Source organism: Podarcis vaucheri (assembly GCF_965113315.1).
Source record: "Podarcis vaucheri genome assembly, chromosome: 9".
NCBI lineage: Eukaryota > Metazoa > Chordata > Lepidosauria > Squamata > Lacertidae > Podarcis > Podarcis vaucheri.
In genome coordinates, this window is record NC_138767.1 from 5,137,522 (window position 1) to 5,156,300 (window position 18,779).

The 18,779-nt window shown below is 48.1% G+C and overlaps 1 protein-coding gene across 2 annotated transcripts in view; it reads left to right on the plus strand.

Annotated features, from left to right (window-relative positions):
• Nucleotides 1-14,715: 14,715 nt before the first annotated feature.
• Nucleotides 14,716-18,779, plus strand: part of GFRA4 (GDNF family receptor alpha 4) — a 135,416-nt gene continuing 131,352 nt past the window's right edge. Inside the window, exon 1 of one of the 2 annotated variants that reach the window (XM_082236563.1) lies at nucleotides 14,716-15,618. In XM_082236563.1, the coding sequence (XP_082092689.1) occupies nucleotides 15,579-15,618 (40 nt within the window). In that variant the 5' untranslated portion in view covers nucleotides 14,716-15,578. The remainder of the gene's footprint in view (nucleotides 15,619-18,779) is intronic. The other variant, XM_082236562.1, reaches the window with a different exon arrangement.

An 18,779-nucleotide genomic window follows, 5' to 3' on the forward strand; every position in this document is an offset into this window, starting at 1 on the left:
GGGATACATTTCTCCCTGAGAAGTGTGATTTAAAAAAAAAAATGTTTTTTTGCTGCCACACTGTAAAAAAAACACAACAACAACACACAGGTGCACAGACACGGGAATTGTAGTTGTGTTGCTGACTAGGACTTTCCTTTCATGGCTATTAGATCCATTCTATCCACATGTTTAAAAGAAGAACCGGGTTCATAAATGAAAAAACCAGCACCTGCAAATGTATTGTTGCATGTCTTTATGAGATGTGGTTTATCTGCACATATGTACACCCTGAGCCTGCAATGGAGGGGTTCACATGAGAAGGGAAAGTCTACCTCCGGAGTTTGTGGACTCTCCTTCCTTGGAGGTTTCTAAGCAGAGGTTGGGTGGCCATCTGCCATGGATGCTTGAGCTGAGATTTCTGCATTGCAGGGGGGTTGGACTAGATGCCTCTGGGGGTCCCTTCCAAGTCTATGATTCTAAGGCATTGTCAAAGTACGTTTGTGTACTTGATATGGAAAGTTGGACCAATCAAAAATTCTATACAGAATGGGAATGCATAGGGGAATACATGAAGAAATATGGTGTTAAAGCAGAACTCTTAGAATCATAGAATCATAGAGTTGGAAGAGACCACAAGGGCCATCGAGTCCAACCCCCTGCCAAGCAGGAAACACCATCAGAGCACTCCTGACATATGGTTGTCAAGCCTCTGCTTAAAGACCTCCAAAGCAGGAGACTCCACCACACTCCTTGGCAGCAAATTCCACTGTCAAACAGCTCTTACGGTCAGGAAGTTCTTCCTAATGTTTAGGTGGAATCTTCTTTCTTGTAGTTTGGATCCATTGCTCCGTGTCCGCTTCTCTGGAGCAGCAGAAAACAACCTTTCTCCCTCCTCTATGTGACATCCTTTTATATATATTATATATGAACATGGCTATCATATCACCCCTTAACCTCCTCTTCTCCAGGCTAAACATGCCCAGCTCCCTTAGCCGTTCCTCATAAGGCCTCGTTTTCAGGCCTTTGACCATTTTGGTTGCCCTCCTCTGGACACGTTCCAGTTTGTCAGTGTCCTTCTTGAATTGTGGTGCCCAGAACTGGACACAGTACTCCAGGTGAGGTCTGACCAGAGCAGAATACAGTGGCACTATTACTTCCCTTGATCTAGATGCTATACTCCTATTGATGCAGCCCAGAATTGCATTGGCTTTTTTAGCTGCTCTTAATAGGCCATTGTTAAGCAAGTAAGGACAAAAGAAGTAATTATAATTTAACAGTTTTCAAGTTACTCTATTTTATCAAAGCAACTAATATATATATATATATATATATATATATATATATATATATATATATATATATATGCTTTCGTAGATTTTCACGGGTACAGGAATGCAGGTTTTGGTGTCTTCGGGTGTCTTCCCGTGTAAGAGTCGGGGTGTCTGTGCGACGTTTCGACGAGGTCTCACTCGTCATCTTCAGGCTGGTGCTTTCGGCTTCTTGTTACTGGAACAGAGCAGAATCTGGTGTTTGAGTTCCTATAAATACTGTTGAGGGGTGTGGTGTATAGCCTCCAACGTTCTGGGCAGAGAGGAAGTTCCTAGATTAGTGTGCCTCTTCTTCTTTTGTTCCTTAATTACTTGAGGGATATCTTGAGTGATTTCATGAGTGATATTCTGAATACCACTGGGTGGGTCATTAAGTGTAGATTAGTTGCTAAAGCTTTTGTGTCTTGACCTCTTGAGCTTGTGAAGAGTTTTTCTGAGAAGATGGCTGTGCTGCATTTAGTTGTGCTCTGGCTTGGCTTCGTGTATAGGGGCGAGCTGTGGTTTTGTGCCTAGTGCCAGCCAGATCTGTGTAGGGATTGCAGGGGGGTGCAGCATCCGGAGGTGCCACTATAGTTTGGCTACTGGATGGAGTCTGTAATATGTCTGTGGAGAGGGTCTGGGTTTGGGTCTGGTGTGGTTGATTGGTGACGGCGTTCTGTGTGCCTCTGGTTCTGGTGTCGGTTTTTGTGGGGAGGGCTAATTTCCAGATGTCTGGCAGGCGGGACGTGTCGTCACGCTTGTTCATGTTGTGAGGGTGTTTCTCTATCTCGATGGCTTCCATGATTATTCTCTTGTGGTGATGTTCCATGTTAAAGAGCAATTTGGAATCTGCAAAATTAATTTCGTGTCCTGTTTCTTTCATGTGTTGGAAAAGAGAGGAAGTTTTTTCTTCTTTTTTGACGGCATTCTTGTGTTCTGCGATACGTGCATTTATTCGTCTGTTTGTTTGTCCAATGTACGTGGCTGGGCAGACTTTGCAGGGTATTTCATAGACCCCTTGGTTTTCCAGCTGGATTTTGTCTTTTGGGTTTCTGAGGATATTGGCTATTTTTTGGTTGGTGCAGAAGGCTGTTTTGATATTGTGTTTATGGAGGATTTTGCTGATTTTGTCTGTAGTGCCCTTGATATAAGGAAGGAGGGCCATGCCATTGTTTTCTTCTGTGTCTTGGTTTTTGGGGGGTGTTTCTTTTTGGATTAGCTTCGTAACCCTGTTTTTCTGGTATCCATTGGCGATTAACACATTTGAGAGATTCTGTAACTCAGTTGTCAAGTGGTCTTTGTCAGCCAGGCGTTTGGTTCTGGAGATGAGAGTCTTGGCTACGGAGTTTATTTGTGCAGGGTGGTGGTGTGATTGTGCATGTAAGTAGCGGTTGGTGTGTGTTTTTTTCTGGTAGATAGTGTGTCCTAGGGAGCCATCAGGTTTTTTGTAGATTAGGACGTCAAGAAAGGGGAGTTGGTTGTTGTCTTCTATTTCCATAGTGAATTGTATTTTGGGGTGTAGGCTGTTGAGATGTGTGAGGAAGCTGTCTAGTTTTTCTTTCCCGTGTGGCCAAATTACAAAGGTGTCGTCAACATATCTGAGCCAAAGTTTGGGTTTGTGTTCTGACTTGTCTAAAGCATTGGTTTCAAAGTGTTCCATGTACAAATTTGCGATGACCGGTGAGAGGGGTGATCCCATAGGTGCTCCTTCTATCTGTTTGTATCTTTGTCCATTGTGGATGAAGTACGTGTTGGTTAGGCAGTGGTTGGTCAGGTCCAGGATGTATTTGGGGGGGTTGTATTTGTTTTGAATGGCTGTCAAGGCTTCATTAATGGGCACTTGAGTGAAGAGAGATACAACATCGAAGCTCACAAGTAGGTCATCGGGATGTAGGTATTGCTTCTTTATTGTTTCTATGAACTGGAAGGAGTTAGTAACGTGTGAAGCGATGGATTCGACGAGTGAGACCTCGTCGAAACGTCGCACAGACACCCCGACTCTTACACGGGAAGACACCCGAAGACACCAAAACCTGCATTCCTGTACCCGTGAAAATCTACGAAAGCATATATATATATATATATATATATATATATATATATATATATATTATGATGGGAAGATCTCACACAGGTGAAGGGAAGCAGTGGGGAGGAGGGGAGGGTTAGGCTGATTTTGGGAAATAAAATAATATACGAGACAGCAAAGGATATAATAGATTCTTATAGAATAGTAATATATCGTAACCAGAATAGAAGTTTAAAAGGGGAAGTAAATGTACTTTTAGTATTTTCATTATTGTAATAGTTATTATTATTTCTTATCGGTAGAAGGCAACGTTAATTTAGACTTCTTTGTTTTGCTGTCTGTATAAAGAAAAATAAAGCACACACAAAAAACAATTGTAAAAAAGAAAGAAAAGAAAGTTGGGCCATCCTGGTTTACTATGTTTACACCACACCCTTCCTCTGGGGAACTCAAGGTGGCAGGCACAGTTCTCCCCTTCCCCATTTTATCCTCACAACAAGTTCGGCTGAGTGACAGTAACAGACCCTAGATCACCCAGCGAGCTTCATGGCTGAGTCTCACCAGCCCTAGTCTAATGCTCTAACCACTGCACCGTGCTGTCTCTCGTGGGGCTCTGCTTTGTTGCTCCCAGAGACCTGCTGCTATAGCTGGAGACAAGATCGAGCTGCTGTTACCTTTTAAAAACAAAGCAAAAAGCAAAACAAGGCAAGAATAGAATTCCTGCTCTTTCCTTCCAATAACCTGAAACAAGTGTTACCAACAGTGATTCCTATCGAAATCAATATCTGCTAAAACAATCTGTGGAGCAGCGACGGCGAAAATGCCACCCACGTGCAGGCCCTCACACCTAATTTAGTTTACAACTACAATTGTGGCCCAGAGGCCAGGGCAAAGAGCAAATATCTACAATTGGTTGGCTCTTTTTAAAAAAGAAAGAACTGTTTTGAGTTTAACCTGCAAGAGTCACAGTGCAAAAGGAAGCAGCAATCAGAGGAAAGCCATTAATGTGACCTGAGTAGACGAGGAAAGCGTTTTGCAGCAGCTTCTGCCAAAAAGCAACAGAGTGCAATTATCCTGAGCGAGGACCTCTGAAATTTGCAGTGTGGTCCAGTGTGCAGAGCAGCTTTTGCCAACCCGATGCCCCCAGATGTTTTGGACTACAACTCCTGGTGGTAGCTGTGGCTTATGAGAGCTGTCGTCCAAAACTTGAGAGGCTGCGTCAGGTTGGCAAAAGGGTTGTTTGCAAAGCAACCTTAACTAGAGAAGGCTGGCATGTTAACACCAGTGTGAGATGCTGGCAGGGACTGGCAGGACGAAGAAGAGTAGTGGGCGGCACAAACCAGGGAACCCCCTGTTAGGATATAGTTCCGTTCCACCTTAAAAGGGTGCAAGCATGTCTGTTGTGTGTCACATGCCTGTTTACTTCCAGCGCTTGCTGGAAACTTCCGTTTGTATATAGCTTTTGTATTGCTGCTGTTTTGCTGGACACGAAGGGAAGCAGACATAGAATCATAGAATCATAGAGTTGGAAGAAACCACAAGGGCCATCGAGTCCAACCCCCTGCCAAGCAGGAAACACCATCAGAGCACTCCTGACGTATGGTTGTCAAGCCTCTGCTTAAAGACCTCCAAAGAAGGAGACTCCACCACACTCCTTGGCAGCAAATTCCACTGTCGAACAGCTCTTACTGTCAGGAAGTTCTTCCTAATGTTTAGGTGGAATCTTCTTTCATGTTTTTTCCTTTGTTCCTGCTGTTGAATAAAATGCTGTAATATACTGCTTACACATGGCTCTGTCCGCCTCTTCTGCTGTGAGAAGATTTACACACTCTGCTAACAGAGAGTGCATGGGTCTCTAAACATATCTGAGGCTTGTGTCACTGATTGAGGCTGTTCCAAGGGAGACCAGTGATTGTCCGGCTGCCGGCCGGTGGCTGGAGCCAGCTGGGGGCCTATCTGATGCCCCTGTCTCCCTGGCAGTATCCCAACACCCCCAAGGGAACCCCCAAAGGAGGAAGGGTCAGAGCCAGGGAGTTGGTGGTGGGCACTGAGGAGAGGTCAGAGGGAGATGATGGTGGGGAGAGGTGTCAGAAGTTGAAGGGGCGACAGGGTTTAGTGAGCAGGACGAGCTGGTGGCAGAGAGCAGTTCAGACTCTGAGGCTGAAGTGGAAGAGGGAGTTTCATGGTGTTGGACTTTCGGAGGAAGAGAGGAGAACTAGCCCCACTGTACATCAGGGAGGGCTGTGTGGAGAGAGTCTCTTCCTTTAAATTCCTAGGAGTTTATCTCAGTGAAGACCTTACTTGGAAAATCAATACAACCCAGGTGGTTAAGAAAGCCCAACAGAGACTCCATCTCTGAGTATTGTGGAAGAACAGTGTTAATCAACATCTGATGATCTCCTTCTACCGGTCCACAATAGAAAGTGTCCTTTCATACGGCATCACGGTGTGGCTACGCTGGTTTGACTTCATCTGATAGCAAGTGCCTACAGAGGGTGGTGAATACAGCACAAGATATTATGGGCTGTCCCGTGAATCCACTGGATGAAAGAGCGGAAGAACGTTGCCTCAGGAGAGTGAGGAAAATTCTCAGGGATGATTCACACCCTGGCCGGCACTTTCTTGATCTCCTGCCCTCAAGCAGAAGATATAGAAGCATGACTAGTCGCACCAACAGGGTAAAGAACAGCTTCTATCCATGGGCTGTTAGGCTGCTGAATGAAAAGATAACAACAGGGCAACTGACTTTCGGGTTTGGTGGGTGTGCGTCAGAAAACGAGGGGAATTAAGACTAAGAGAGCTGAGTGGGGGTGCTCATGTAATCTCACTGTATACAAGTTGTACAAGTGACAATAAAGTATTTCAGTTTCAGTTCAATTAAGAGGCTGCTAAAGAACGTGGGTGGTGCTGTGGGTAAAACCTCAGTGCCTAGGGCTTGCCAATCGCATGGTCGGCGGTTCAAATCCCCGTGGCAGGGTGAGCTCCCGTCTTTCGGTCCCAGCTCCTGCCCACCTAGCAGTTCGAAAGCACCCCTAAGTGCAAGTAGATAAATAGGTACCGCTTTCTAGCGGGAAGGTAAATGGCGTTTCCGTGTGCTGCGCTGGTGCAGGCTCGCCAGAGCAGCTTCGTCACGCTGGCCACGTGACCCGGAAGTGTCTGCGGACAGCACTGGCCCCCGGCCTCTTAAGTGAGATGGGCGCACAACCCTAGAGTCGGACACGACTGGCCTGTACGGGCAGGGGTACCTTTACCTTTACCTTTAAAGAATCTATGGAGTCTCCCTCTCCAGCTGTGACAAGCTCTCATTCTCCATGGCTTCCAAGAAAGCGCAGAATAATGAGGCGGGCAGAACAGAGGCCAGAGGTGAACAGACACTTTTTGAAACTGCTTGGGGCACATCTGGGACAGAAGGGGTGGAAGGCAGGGACTTTTAGTCCTGACACCTGCTCCACTGGGGCAAGAGCTGCTGGGAAGTGTTGCTGAGTTGTACGCCTTTTCCTCGAATAAAGAGTTCATTGACATCTTTTGTGTTGCTGCATCTTTTGTGTTGCCCTCCAGTCTGACTCCAGCCCTCCACCCCTGTTCCAAACTTTCTTCAGGGAGGTTTCTTGGGTATGTTTAGCCTGGAGAAAACTGAAATGCAATTAATAGATTATAGTTATAGGTTGTCACGTTGTAAGCTGCGTTGATATACTTTGTGAAAGTGGTAAATATTTAAATAGATGTAATGAAACAAAACAGTCTCCCGGTTGCTGATGTCACAATGACCTGAAGCTGGATGTTGAGAGAATCCTTTCCCTTGCTGCTGCTGCTGCTCCTAGGAATAATAAACTCAGAGTTGGAATGGGTCCATTTGGGGTATGGGGAGTTTTCTCTCGAAGGTAAAAGCTCTAGTGGTTCCTTCCACCTCTATCAGCTTACCAGAAATATCTCTCCTGCCCACAGCTCTCCTGGAACAGTTAGGAGGCGTAGGCTGACAGTGGTAACAAACAAAACAACCGCACATTTCCTAAATATTAAAAAGCATTTGTGTTTATTTACTTATAAAAATCCTAGCCTGCTCTTTCTACTATTTGGCGCTAATGGCTTACAAGTGCTAGAGTAGAAAATAATAACATGTCTTATAATAAGATATTCCATTACGGTGAACATAATGTAAAAAAGAAAAAAATCCCATAATAAGAAGATAGGGTGCCCTCCAAATCAAACTCAACACACACACACACACACATACACACACACACACACAGTGTAATAAGCATCGAAAATGTTTGTGTTAACAAAACATCCAATTTGCCAGCAATGTCTCCAAAAATGACAACGGTGGGGAAAGCACATCTATCAATCAAGTTTCTCATATGCCCACAAAAAGAAATTTATCCACAGGGAGCTCTAGGAAGATAAGAAACTACCTTATGCCAAGACCCATCTACTTCAGTACTGTCTACTCTGACTGGCAGCAGTCGGGGATTCCGGCAGGTGACATTCACACCCATGCCTGAGGATGCTGTCAGGGATTGAACCTGGGACCCTCTGCAGATCAGAGGCCTGATATCCTCCTTTCCAGATCCACCCCACCCCCCGAATTAGGTGTGTTATGTACTGAGTTGAATAGGATTCAGAATGCAGCAGTCTAGTTGGTCCTAGAACAATAGGATCCAGAATGCAGCAGTCTGATTGGTCCTTGAACAATAGGATCCAGAATGCAGCAGTCTGATTGGTTCACAGGAGCCACCCAATCAAGCTCCAGGTGGAAGTGAATCTGCAACCTGATTGGCCTACAGGTGAATCCCAGAATTAGCCAATCATGTGGGGATCATTCTGTAAATAATGTATATAAAGCAGACATTCTGGGGGAACTTCCATTCCTCCGCACCACTATGAGCTGAACAAAGAACATGCAATCCACTCTCGACTCTGAGTATATTTCAAGGTGATGCAGGTTTTTTTCGGGAAAATGTGGCAGGGAACTAACACCCCCTTCTGGTGAGCCTTACATACCAAGACAGGTGAGCTGCTACCTTTTCCACCTGCCTAGAATACAAATTTAGCAACAGTGTGTTTGTGTTTGCATGCATAAAGATAAAGGGACCCCTGACCATTAAGTCCAGTCGCGGAGAACACTGGGGTTGTGGTGCTCATCTCGCTTTACTGGCTGAGGGAGCAGGCGTACAGATTCCGGGTCATGTGGCCAGCATGACTAAGCCGCTCCTGGCGAACCAGAGCAGCGCACAGAAATGCCGTTTACCTTCCCGCCGAAGTGGTACCTATTTATCTACTTGCACTTTGACGTGCTTTCAAACTGCTAGGCTGGCAGGAGCAGGGACAGAGCAACGGGAGCTCACCCCGTTGCGGGGATTCGAACTGCCGACCTTCTGATCAGCAAGTCCTAGGCTCTGTGGTTTAGACCGTTTGCGTGCATGCACACACACAAACATGCCATGACTGAGCATGCCTTTTATTTGAAATGGCCCTTGGCTGCAAACAATAAAACTTCCCTTGACCTGCAGGTATCTTGTTTCGTCAGGGTAGGACTCGAACCGATGGCTTACAAGAAAGCAGATTTGGACAAAACACCAGGAAGACCTTTCTGACACTAAGAGCTGTTTGAGAGTGGGACAGTCTTCCTCGGGAGGTGGTGGACTCTCCTTCCCTAGAGATTTTGAAGCAGAGGTTGGATGGCCATCTGTCATGGATGCCTGAGCTGAGGTTCCTGCTTTGCAGGGGGTTGGACTAGATGACCCTCAGGGTCCCTTCCAACTATGATTCTAGAGTGACTGGGGAGAAGGTTTTTAAGGCAACGGTGCCCCCAGTCATGGAACTCCATCCCTAGGGAGTCTTCTTCCATGCAACGGTCACCTCCAGGCTTGACTACTGTAATTTGCTCTACGCGGGGCTGCCCTTGAAACTGTCCCACAAACTCCAGTGGGTGCAGAATGCTGCAGCGAGGCTCCTCACGGGGTCCCTGCCATGGGACCCACTGCTTTTCCAGTTGCACTGGCTCCCAGTGGAATATCGGGCCCTTTGTGGCTTAGGGCCCTCGTATTTACAGGACTGCCTCTTCTGTTCTGCCCCGCAGAGGACCTTAAGGTGCATGAATAACCATAGTTTAGAGGTCCCGGGCCCTAAGGAAGTCAGACTATCCTCCACCAGGGCCAGGGCCTTTTCAGTGATGGCTCCGACCTGGTGGAATGCTCTGTCCCAGGAGACCAGGGCCCTGCAGGATTTAACCTCCTTCCATTGGGCCTGTAAGACAGAGCTATTCCGCCTGACCTTTAATTTGAATTCAGCCTGATCTTTCATTTCCCTTCCCTTCTCTCCCCCTCCCCTTTTATGAAGATCACTTGCTCTGAGACCCCACAGCTAATTCTCCCCTGGCCTCCTCGCTGGCCCAAGCAGGACTAATTCAGCTAGCTAGCCCTGGGGATTATCTAATTGATTTTTTATTTTTGAATTTTATTGTTATTCATGGTTTTATACTGTATTTTATGCTGCTTTTATAATTAAGTGTTTTAAATTTGTTGTTAGCTACCCTGAGCCCAGTTTTTGAACCGGGAAGGGCGGGGTATAAATAAAAAAATATATTATTATTATTATTCTCTGGGGTGTACTCTGAACACAGCAAGGACAAGGAGGAAGAACCCCGGCGAGCCAAGTGGCAAGACCATCTTGTCCACTATCCCAGTGTTTCCCAACCACTGTTCCGCGGCACACTAGTGTGCCGCGAGATATTGCCTGGTGTGCCGCGGGAAAAATTAAAAAATTCGAAAGATTTTTTTTTTTTAAAAAAAGTCAAATTTTCGATTGGGGCGCCATCACTAGATGACCCCTGGGGTTCCCTCCCTCCCTCCCTCTCTGCGCCTCCCTCCTCCTCCTCCTCCGGGGAGGCCCTTCCTGGCTCTCGGCCAAGGCTTGGCGGCTGCCACTCACTCACTCGCTCACCCACCCGTCCCTCCATCCCTGCACCCGGCCTCTCCCCCTCTGTCCCCGGTGCAGGGGCAGCCGGGATCCGTAGTCCCCTCGCCCTTGGGCGGGTGAAGGGGAGCCGGGGGGGAGCAGCGCTGCTCCCCGAGCCAAGCCCGGGGGGAAACTTCGGCGTCGTTGCGCCGGGTGTTGGAAGCGGAGGCTGGCGGGGGGCCCCTCACCTGCAAAACCTGGTTGCCTCTCATATATTTCGTGCATTGCATTCATCGCCCGCTTTCTCCTCCAAGGAGCTCCCGGGGGCGCGCGTGGTTCTCCCCGTGTTATCCTCGCAACAACAGCCCTGCGAGGTGGGTCAGGCGAGTGGCCCAAGGGAGCACCCAGGGATTGTCCTGGCCAGGTGGGGTGATTTGAACCCTGCTCTCTGCCCGATCTTCGTCCTCATTTAGCCCCCACATGTGCATGACTGTGCATGACTGAGGTTTTTCCCCCTCGTCTTGGCTATGGTGTGAGTCTGTGCTGTTAATTAATGGGGTTCTGCCTTCGGAGAAGATGAGCCAGCCCTCAAGGAGGTGATTATGTAATTTGCTAGCAATTCATGTCCCTCCCGGCGTGACGCTGCGCGCTGACGTCACGGGGCTGTAATGGTGGTGTGCCTCGAGATTTTTTTCATGAAACAAGTGTGCCTTTGCCCAAAAAAGGTTGGGAAACACTGCACTATCCTGTTCTCACAGCGACCTACCAGATGCCCAATGGGAAGTTTGCAAGCAGGATCTGGGCAGAAAAGCAATCTCCTTGCTCCTGCTTCCCAGCAACTTGTCCTCCAAAACATCCTTTCTCTGACAGGTGAGGCAGAACATAGCCATTGTGGCTAGAAGTCATTGGTAGCCCTCTTCTCCATGAATTTGTCCCAAACTTTTTGAGCAGGGGACCGGTCCCCTGTCCCTCAGATCTTGTGGGGGGGCCAGACTATATTGGGGGGGACGACAAATTCCTATGCCCCACAAATAACCCAGAGATGCATTTTAAATAAATGCATACATTCTACTCATGTAAAAACATACTGATTCCCGGACCGTCTGCGGGCCGGATTTTGAAGGCGACTGGGCCGAATCTGGCCCCTGGGCTTTAGTTTGCCTACCCATGGTCTAACCCATTTTTAAAGCCAAGTTAGTGGCTACTGCTAAGTCTTGTGAGTGTAAATTTCTTAGCTTAAACCTGTGTTGTGTGAAGAATTTGCCCATTCACTTTTACCAGTCCCGAATTTTTCAACATTTGATATTATATTTGGATGCCCATGAGTTCTAGTCTTACGGGAGTGTAAGAAAAACTTCTCTCTGTTCACTTCCTCCATCATCATTTCAGCGCCAGGCTTTTAAAGTTTTGTATCTTTGCCTCTTTTAATTCCTTCTTTACTGCTGGCTTTATGGAGATCGGTTTGTCTTCCTGCATTGTATTGATTTTGCTGCATTGATTTTATTGGCCTTTGTATTTTATTCTGAACTGGGAATCCGATAGTGAAGGGCACTGTGCAAGTGCGCAATCGATCAAGCTGCAAATTCTGTTTCTGGACAACCTTGCACAGAATGCTGCCCACAACTGATATTCAGCAGGATTGAGAAAGAACGCTATTAATGTGTGCATGGCATGGAATTATGGAGTTGGAAGGGACCCTGAGGGCCATCTAGTCCAACCCCCGGAAATGCAGGAATACACAGCTGTCCCATACAGGGATCGAACCTGCAACCTTGGTGTCATCAGTTTTGCTTTGTTTTTTGAAGTTTTAATCGAGTTCGGGATTTTTACATACATTATATTATCTCCTTCGAATTTTAACTTTCCCATACATTTTTTTACTTTCCCTCCCTTCCCACCCCCACCCCCCACATCCGTTGGAAGGGTTCAAACTATTATCCTCAGCCATGGGCATAGTGACTTTAGTTTCCACCAAATGCCTTTTGTTCCAGTAGTTTTTCTCCACTGAAGATAGGGATTCCATCTGTTCCTTATGGTGGTGGACTTGTCCTTCCACATTGTTTCCTGTGCCATGACTGCGACAATGTCCGTCTGAATAAGGTAAAGGTAAAGGGAGCCCTGACCATTAGGTCCAGTCATTATTATTATTATTATTACGGTCACCCTCGGAAGGTTTTCGACTCTCCTTTCCTTGAAAGCTTTTAAGCAGTGGTTGGGTTGCCATCTGTCCTGGATGCTTTAGCTGAGATCCCTGCATTTCAGGGGGTTGGACTAGATGACCTTTGGGGGTGTCTTCCAAGTCTACAATTCTACGATACTAATTACTGGGCCATTTGAAGCACCTGCAGTCCACACCCTTGAGATAAACTGAGGCCACGCTATGCTGGTCCAGGAACAATGACAGCTGGCAAATCAGCCTAAACTGGGCAGAATCACCCCTAGCCATAGAAAGCACTTGAGACTCGAAATGGCAGGCTGGAACCCATCCCAAAACAGGCTGTACACCCAATTCCTGGGCACAGGAACATAAAAAGGGTCTGCTGGGTCAGGCCAAGGTCTCATCTAGTTCAGCATCCTCTTTTCACATAGGCCAAGCAGATGACCATTATGGGAAACCTTCAACCAGGACCTGAATACAATAGCCCTCTCCCCTCCTGTGGTTTGCAGCCACTGGTTTTCAGAAGCATTGATATCTCCAGCTGTGACAGCAGAGCATAGAGCCGTCATTACTAATAGCCAATGAATTCCTCTTTTAAAACCATCTGAGAACCAGAGCCAGGGGACTCCAATTGAGTAAGCCAGTGTTCAAATGACAAGAGATGGGGGCATAGAGCTTCACCCACTCACCTTTTTGGAACAGACCCCTAAGCTACTATTTGCACTGTGGTCTAAACCACAGAGCCTAGGGCTTGCTGATCAGAAGGTCGGCGGTTCGAATCCCCATGACGGGGTGAGCTCCGGTCCCTGCTCCTGCCAACCTAGCAGTTTGAAAGCACGTCAAAGTGCAAGTAGATAAATAGGTATCACTCTGGCAGGAAGGTAAACGGCATTTCTGTGTGCTGCTCTGGTTCGCTAGAAGCAGCTTAGTCATGCTGGCCACATGACCCGGAAGCTGCCAGCTCCCTTGGCCAGTAAAGCGAGATGAGCGCCGCAACCCCAGAGTTGTCTGCGACTGGACCTAACGGTCAGGGGTACCTTTACCTTTAGTACCTTTTCCTTTAGGTAAAGGTAAAGATAAAGGACCCCTGGAGGGTTAAGTCCAGTCAAAGGCGACTATGGGGTTGTGGCGCTCATCTCACTTTCAGGCCAAGGGAGCCGGCATTTGCCCACAGACAGCTTTCCAGGTCATGTGGCCAGCAGGACTAAACCACTTCTGGTGCAACAGGACACCATGACGGAAGCCAGAGCACATAGAAACGCCATTTACCTTCCCGCCGAAGTGGTACCTATTTATCTACTTGCGCTGGTGTCATTTCAAACTGCTAGGTTGGCAGGAGCTGGGACAGAGCAATGGGAGCTCACACCACTGCAGGGATTCAAACCGCCAACCTTCTGATCAGCAAGCCCAAGAGGTTCAGTGGTTTAGACTGAGCATGGCTTAGTTAAAACTGAGGAGTTTCAGAAGTGAGTTTGTGGGTTTTATTTAGAATGCCCTAACTCCTCTCTCCACCCCTCTGCAAAGAAAGCATGGTCATTAGCTGAACATAGATTTGTGTGCCTCAGTCATGGTCAATGAAATGGGGCACCACAAATCCACAGAGAGAAAACAAGCTCTCCTCTCTCTACTACTGAGCTGGGCATGGAGGGTTTCGTGTAGGAATCTGGAGTGCAGAATTATGCATCCTTTCTGACTGTGCAAGATGCCACCCTCAGGGGAAGACCCTCCCAAAGGGAATATATTTCCGAACAACTTTTTCCTCCTATTGAACCTCTTCAGTTTTCGTTTTTGAAATGCAGATTTGAGGCATCCACGCAGAAAGCATAAGCCTTGAGTCTTCTGGGCTCCTTTTTAAGGTATCAGTGTGGGAGCATCAAGTAGCCAGAGCGAATCCTGCTCATATATGCCCTTATTTCAAAACCCAACAATGGCCATTCCCTGAGAATTGGTTTTTTGAAATAAAAAAAAATCAAATTAGCATAATGTAAATGCAAATCGGGGGGAAATTTGCATGCAATTATTTTGCTCCGTAGTGTTCCTCAGACCTCCTCCCGCCGCCGCCGCCGCCCCTCCCCGCACCGGTTCATTTCAGCTTCGCTTTCTGAGGCTGATCCAAAGCTGAACTGACTGGTGACAGGTAGGAAGAAAATGAAGGAAGGCAATAATGATGTTCGCATCCGCTGCACCATTATAAAAGGGCACCCGTTGCCCTCCTGAACCTCTACAAAGGGGGGGGGGACCCTACCCTCTCATGTTATTCTTTACAAGCAGCAACTGTACATAACCGATTAAAATTCCGCTCTGGCAAACCCAGCGTCGTCGTCGTCGTCCCCCCCTCCAACTCCCCTCCTTCTTCTCCTCCTCCAGCAGCAACGCTCTTGAACTTTACAGCCTCGATTTCCCTGCTCCTGATTACCCTGCCTCCCATTGTTCTGGAACAAACCCTGGCCCGTCCCTATCAAATGACTCGGGAGCAAATCGCGGCAGCAAGGTCCGAGGAGTGGCGGGGGCGCGGGAGGTGATGGAGGGTGGTCGGCGAGCGGCGCTCCTCGTCCCTTTGGAAAGCTCTTTCTGCTCCTGCCCCTTTAAGGCTGCTCCAGCTGTTCCCTGACCAGGCAGAGAGAAAGCAGCGTTTCGGAGCAGAGGCAGGCACAGAGCTGAGAAAAGCTGCGAGGAGGAAGAAGCCGGTGCGCCCAGCTCCCGAAATTAGGCTGGCCTCTTTGCTTCCCACCCGCAACTCCCTGCTTTTGCGCACCGAACCCAAGACGGACTGCAGGAGCTATGGATGTCCTGTCTACTTGACCTGATAGGGTACCTGATCTCCGCCTTGAATTCCAAACTGGGTGGCGAGTTTAGGGCTTTCATCCCCCCTTCTTCCTTTCTCCTCTCTGCGAGAAGTTTGCAAAGGAGACGGGAGGGGGGAGCCCGCTCGCTTGACTCGATCTCGAAGTTAGAGAGGGATATGAGAAGCAGGAGAAGCCCATCCGCTCCTTCCTGAGCCACCTTGGCAGGAACTGAAGGGCTAAGCCGTCCAGCAGAGATGCTCTCCCGTCAGGACCAAGGCTGGGTCCCCCAAAACGCCTGGGGATTCTTATGCGTTTGGGATTGAAGGGGTCAAGAACTGTCCTCTTTTGATTCCCTTCCCCCCTCCTCCTCCTCCTGAGCTTTTGCCACACGGGAAGAAGGGCCCGGGATCTAACCCAGGATGAAGGGGATCTTGTACATTTTCACGCTGATCCTGACAGGTGAGTGGAGAAGAAGCCCAGCTTCCCTCGGAGTGGCTTTTCAGCGCCAGATTTGTGGGTCGTCGGCTGCGGTCTGCGCGGTTCGTCTCCATGCATGCGCGGCTGTGCGCCGGGTTCAAAGATTTGCCAGGAAGCGTTTCCTGCTCCCGGAGGTGTCTGTCTCCCCACCGGCCAGGGCTGACCCCAGCGGGGAAGCCTATAAGTTGAGAGGCGGTGGGTGAGTGACCAGGTGTGAGGTCTGGAAGGGTGAATTCGCAAACGCAGACTTTGCGAGGTCGCGTTGTTCCGTCGCGAATGGCTGGATCCATCATGACCCTCTCCCCATCCCACACTGCCTATGGACACATACGGAATGTCAGCTTCCTGAAAAGCATGCTTTTCCTGGAAAAGGTCACCCTAAATCCACCCTTTTGCCCCTCGCCAGCTTCCCTGGCTATCTGGGCAAAAAACGTGGAGAGTGTGAGTGGGTTGAGAGGCAGCTAATCGGTGTCAAGTGGTCTGGGGGATGCGCCCCCAAATTCAGCCAAACCATTCCACGTTGGGGGAAAAGAGAGAGGTCATGTTTGGCGTTTGGGGGGGGTGTCTTTTGCTAAGCCTGCGATCCACATTTAAAGGAAATGGAGAGAGAGAGAGAGAGAGAGAGAGAGAGAGAGAGAGAGAGAGAGAGAGATATGAATCTAGCTTAGCATGTTTCTTAGTGGCAGTTAATTGCCATTTCAAAGCAAATGGTCTTTTCTTTTCTTTTTTTGAGGGGTGGGTGATGTCATTAGACTGGATCTGAACATCCTCAGATGCTAAAAGCACATTCGGTTGGTAAGTTCCATCGCAATCAAGCTGGGCTTGCATATGGTTGCTACTTGGAAGCAAATCCCACTGGCTCCTACTGAGCTTCCCTCGGAGTTGGCATGCTTCGGATCGCAGCCTTTAGTCTGTTGGTACATGTCTGGCTTACCCTTAACTGTTCTCCGGCTGGTGCAACCAAGAAAAAGGGTCTCTCCTCTCTTAGCATAACGATTTTCTCCCTTGCTTGGAGATCCAGGAAGAGGAAAGTGATCTAGTTACAGAATCACTTAACAGTATTGACCAAAGTAATGGGTCAAGTTAATCTGATCAGACATTCTCTTGACTCAATTAAAACTGCCTGCACTGAACTCTCTAGACTGGCCTCACTTTTTCATGGCCACTCAGAAGGACTTCGCATGTTCCAAAGTGAACAGGCTGAAAGAAACACACAATGCCTTCTCCCCGGGGGACTGCGTTGCAAAACTGAGCCAACTCCAGTCCATGCTACCAGGCTCTCCCATGCCACCCTTTTGTGAGCAAACATGGGTGTGGGGCCTCACACAGCTATGGGCCGCCGCTGTATTTATGTGGGAGCACCTGATTTTGTAGCAGGGGTGAAGCTTTCAGAGTTGTGGAGCTCATCAGTGCTCAGAGTCTTTCTTCCCCACTCTGTGCCAAAAGATACTCTTAAGCCACTGCTGTACAAATCTGATTGATTCTGGAAGACGTGCCGCTGCCCCTGCAAATGTACCCTTTCACACAGACCTCTGGGGTTGCTTGTGCACATGGGAAGCTGACCTGCGTGAAATGGGTCAGGACAGGTAACAAGGCCATCTTCTCTGGAGCGCAATGAGGTGGCATTGTGCTGTGTGCCAGAAGAAGACCTTGGAACTGGTGTCCACAAGAAAGGACAAGAGGGTGACTTTTCTCCTTCTGGGGCACCAGAGAAGCTCCTGCACACGCCCCCCTGTCAAATAGCGGTAGGAGAGGAATTGCATTGAGGTCACATTTCGAAGTGAACCTACCTAAGTGCACTTTCTGAAACAATAACACATGGACCAAACACCAGCCGTCCTTCAAAATGTGCACTTCCCTGAATGTTGCAGTTCTCCAGCCAACGAATGTGTACAAAAATGTATATAAAATGTACATAAAGATGCATATTAGAGCAATGCTTAGGATGCATTGTATTTGGAGAAATTGTGCATTTATAAGAAAATGGCATGCAAACATGTGTCTATTAGGAGGAAATAGCACCCAAATGCTGGTGAATATATATCTGATGAGGAAATCTGGAGAACTGAATTTAAGATTGAAAATATAGGAAACCAAGAGAAAGTGAGATGGACAGCTCCATCCACACACCCCTTACTGTGCTTTTTATTTACTGGATTTGTATTCTGCTTCTCTAGCCCCCAACCCCATGGAGCTCAGAAAGATATCTATGGGTTTCCCCCGCTTTTATCCTTGCAGCAAGGGATTATCCAGAAAGACAGAGAGGAGAGGGAAACAGATCCAAGGTAACTCAGTGAGTTTTTGTAAGGATGTGGGAGAAATTTGTTTAGTTCACATTTTAGGGTGAACTCCCCAAATTCACACTTCCTGAATCAATACACACACAAAAAAGAAACTCAGCTCGCATTTGAAATGTGCACTCTTCCGAAATTTGCAACGCAGTTCTGCAACCAGATGCGCGTGCAAAAATTGCATCTTAGTGAAAACAATATACAGAAATGCATTACAGTGGCAGTGGCGTAGCGTGGGTTGTCAGCACCCGGGGCAAGGCAAGTAATTTGCGCCCCCTAACCCGTGGATTTGCGCACCCTAACCCGTGGATTTGTGCCCCCTAACCCTAACCCCCAGATGTTGCGCCCGGTGTGGCCGGCCCCCCCTGCACCCCCCACGCTACGCCACTGTACAGTGGAATGGACTTGCCTCAGAAAGCAATGGACTCTCCTTCACTGGAGGTTTTTAAACAGAGGCTGGATGGTCCCACGACCTAAATGGATTGTGCAAGTTAAACCTTAAATCTGCAAAGTTTGTGGACTGGCATGATGAATTTGGCTTCTGGTCTTAAGAAGAGACACAAAAGGATCCAATGCCCTCCGAACCCTTCTTTCCTAATTGCAAGCTCTGATAAAGTCACCCTCCCAAACAAAGACACACACACACACACACACACACACACACACACCATAGGAACCTAAGACACTCCCTTGCCCTGAGTCAGACCATTGGTCCGTCTAGATCAATATTGTCTACTCTGACTGGCAACAGCTCTCCAGGGTTTGAGGAAGGAGACTATCCCAGCCCTACCTGAAGACTGAAGCTGGGACCTCCCCCTAACAACCAGACCTGACCTTTCCATCAGGCCACGC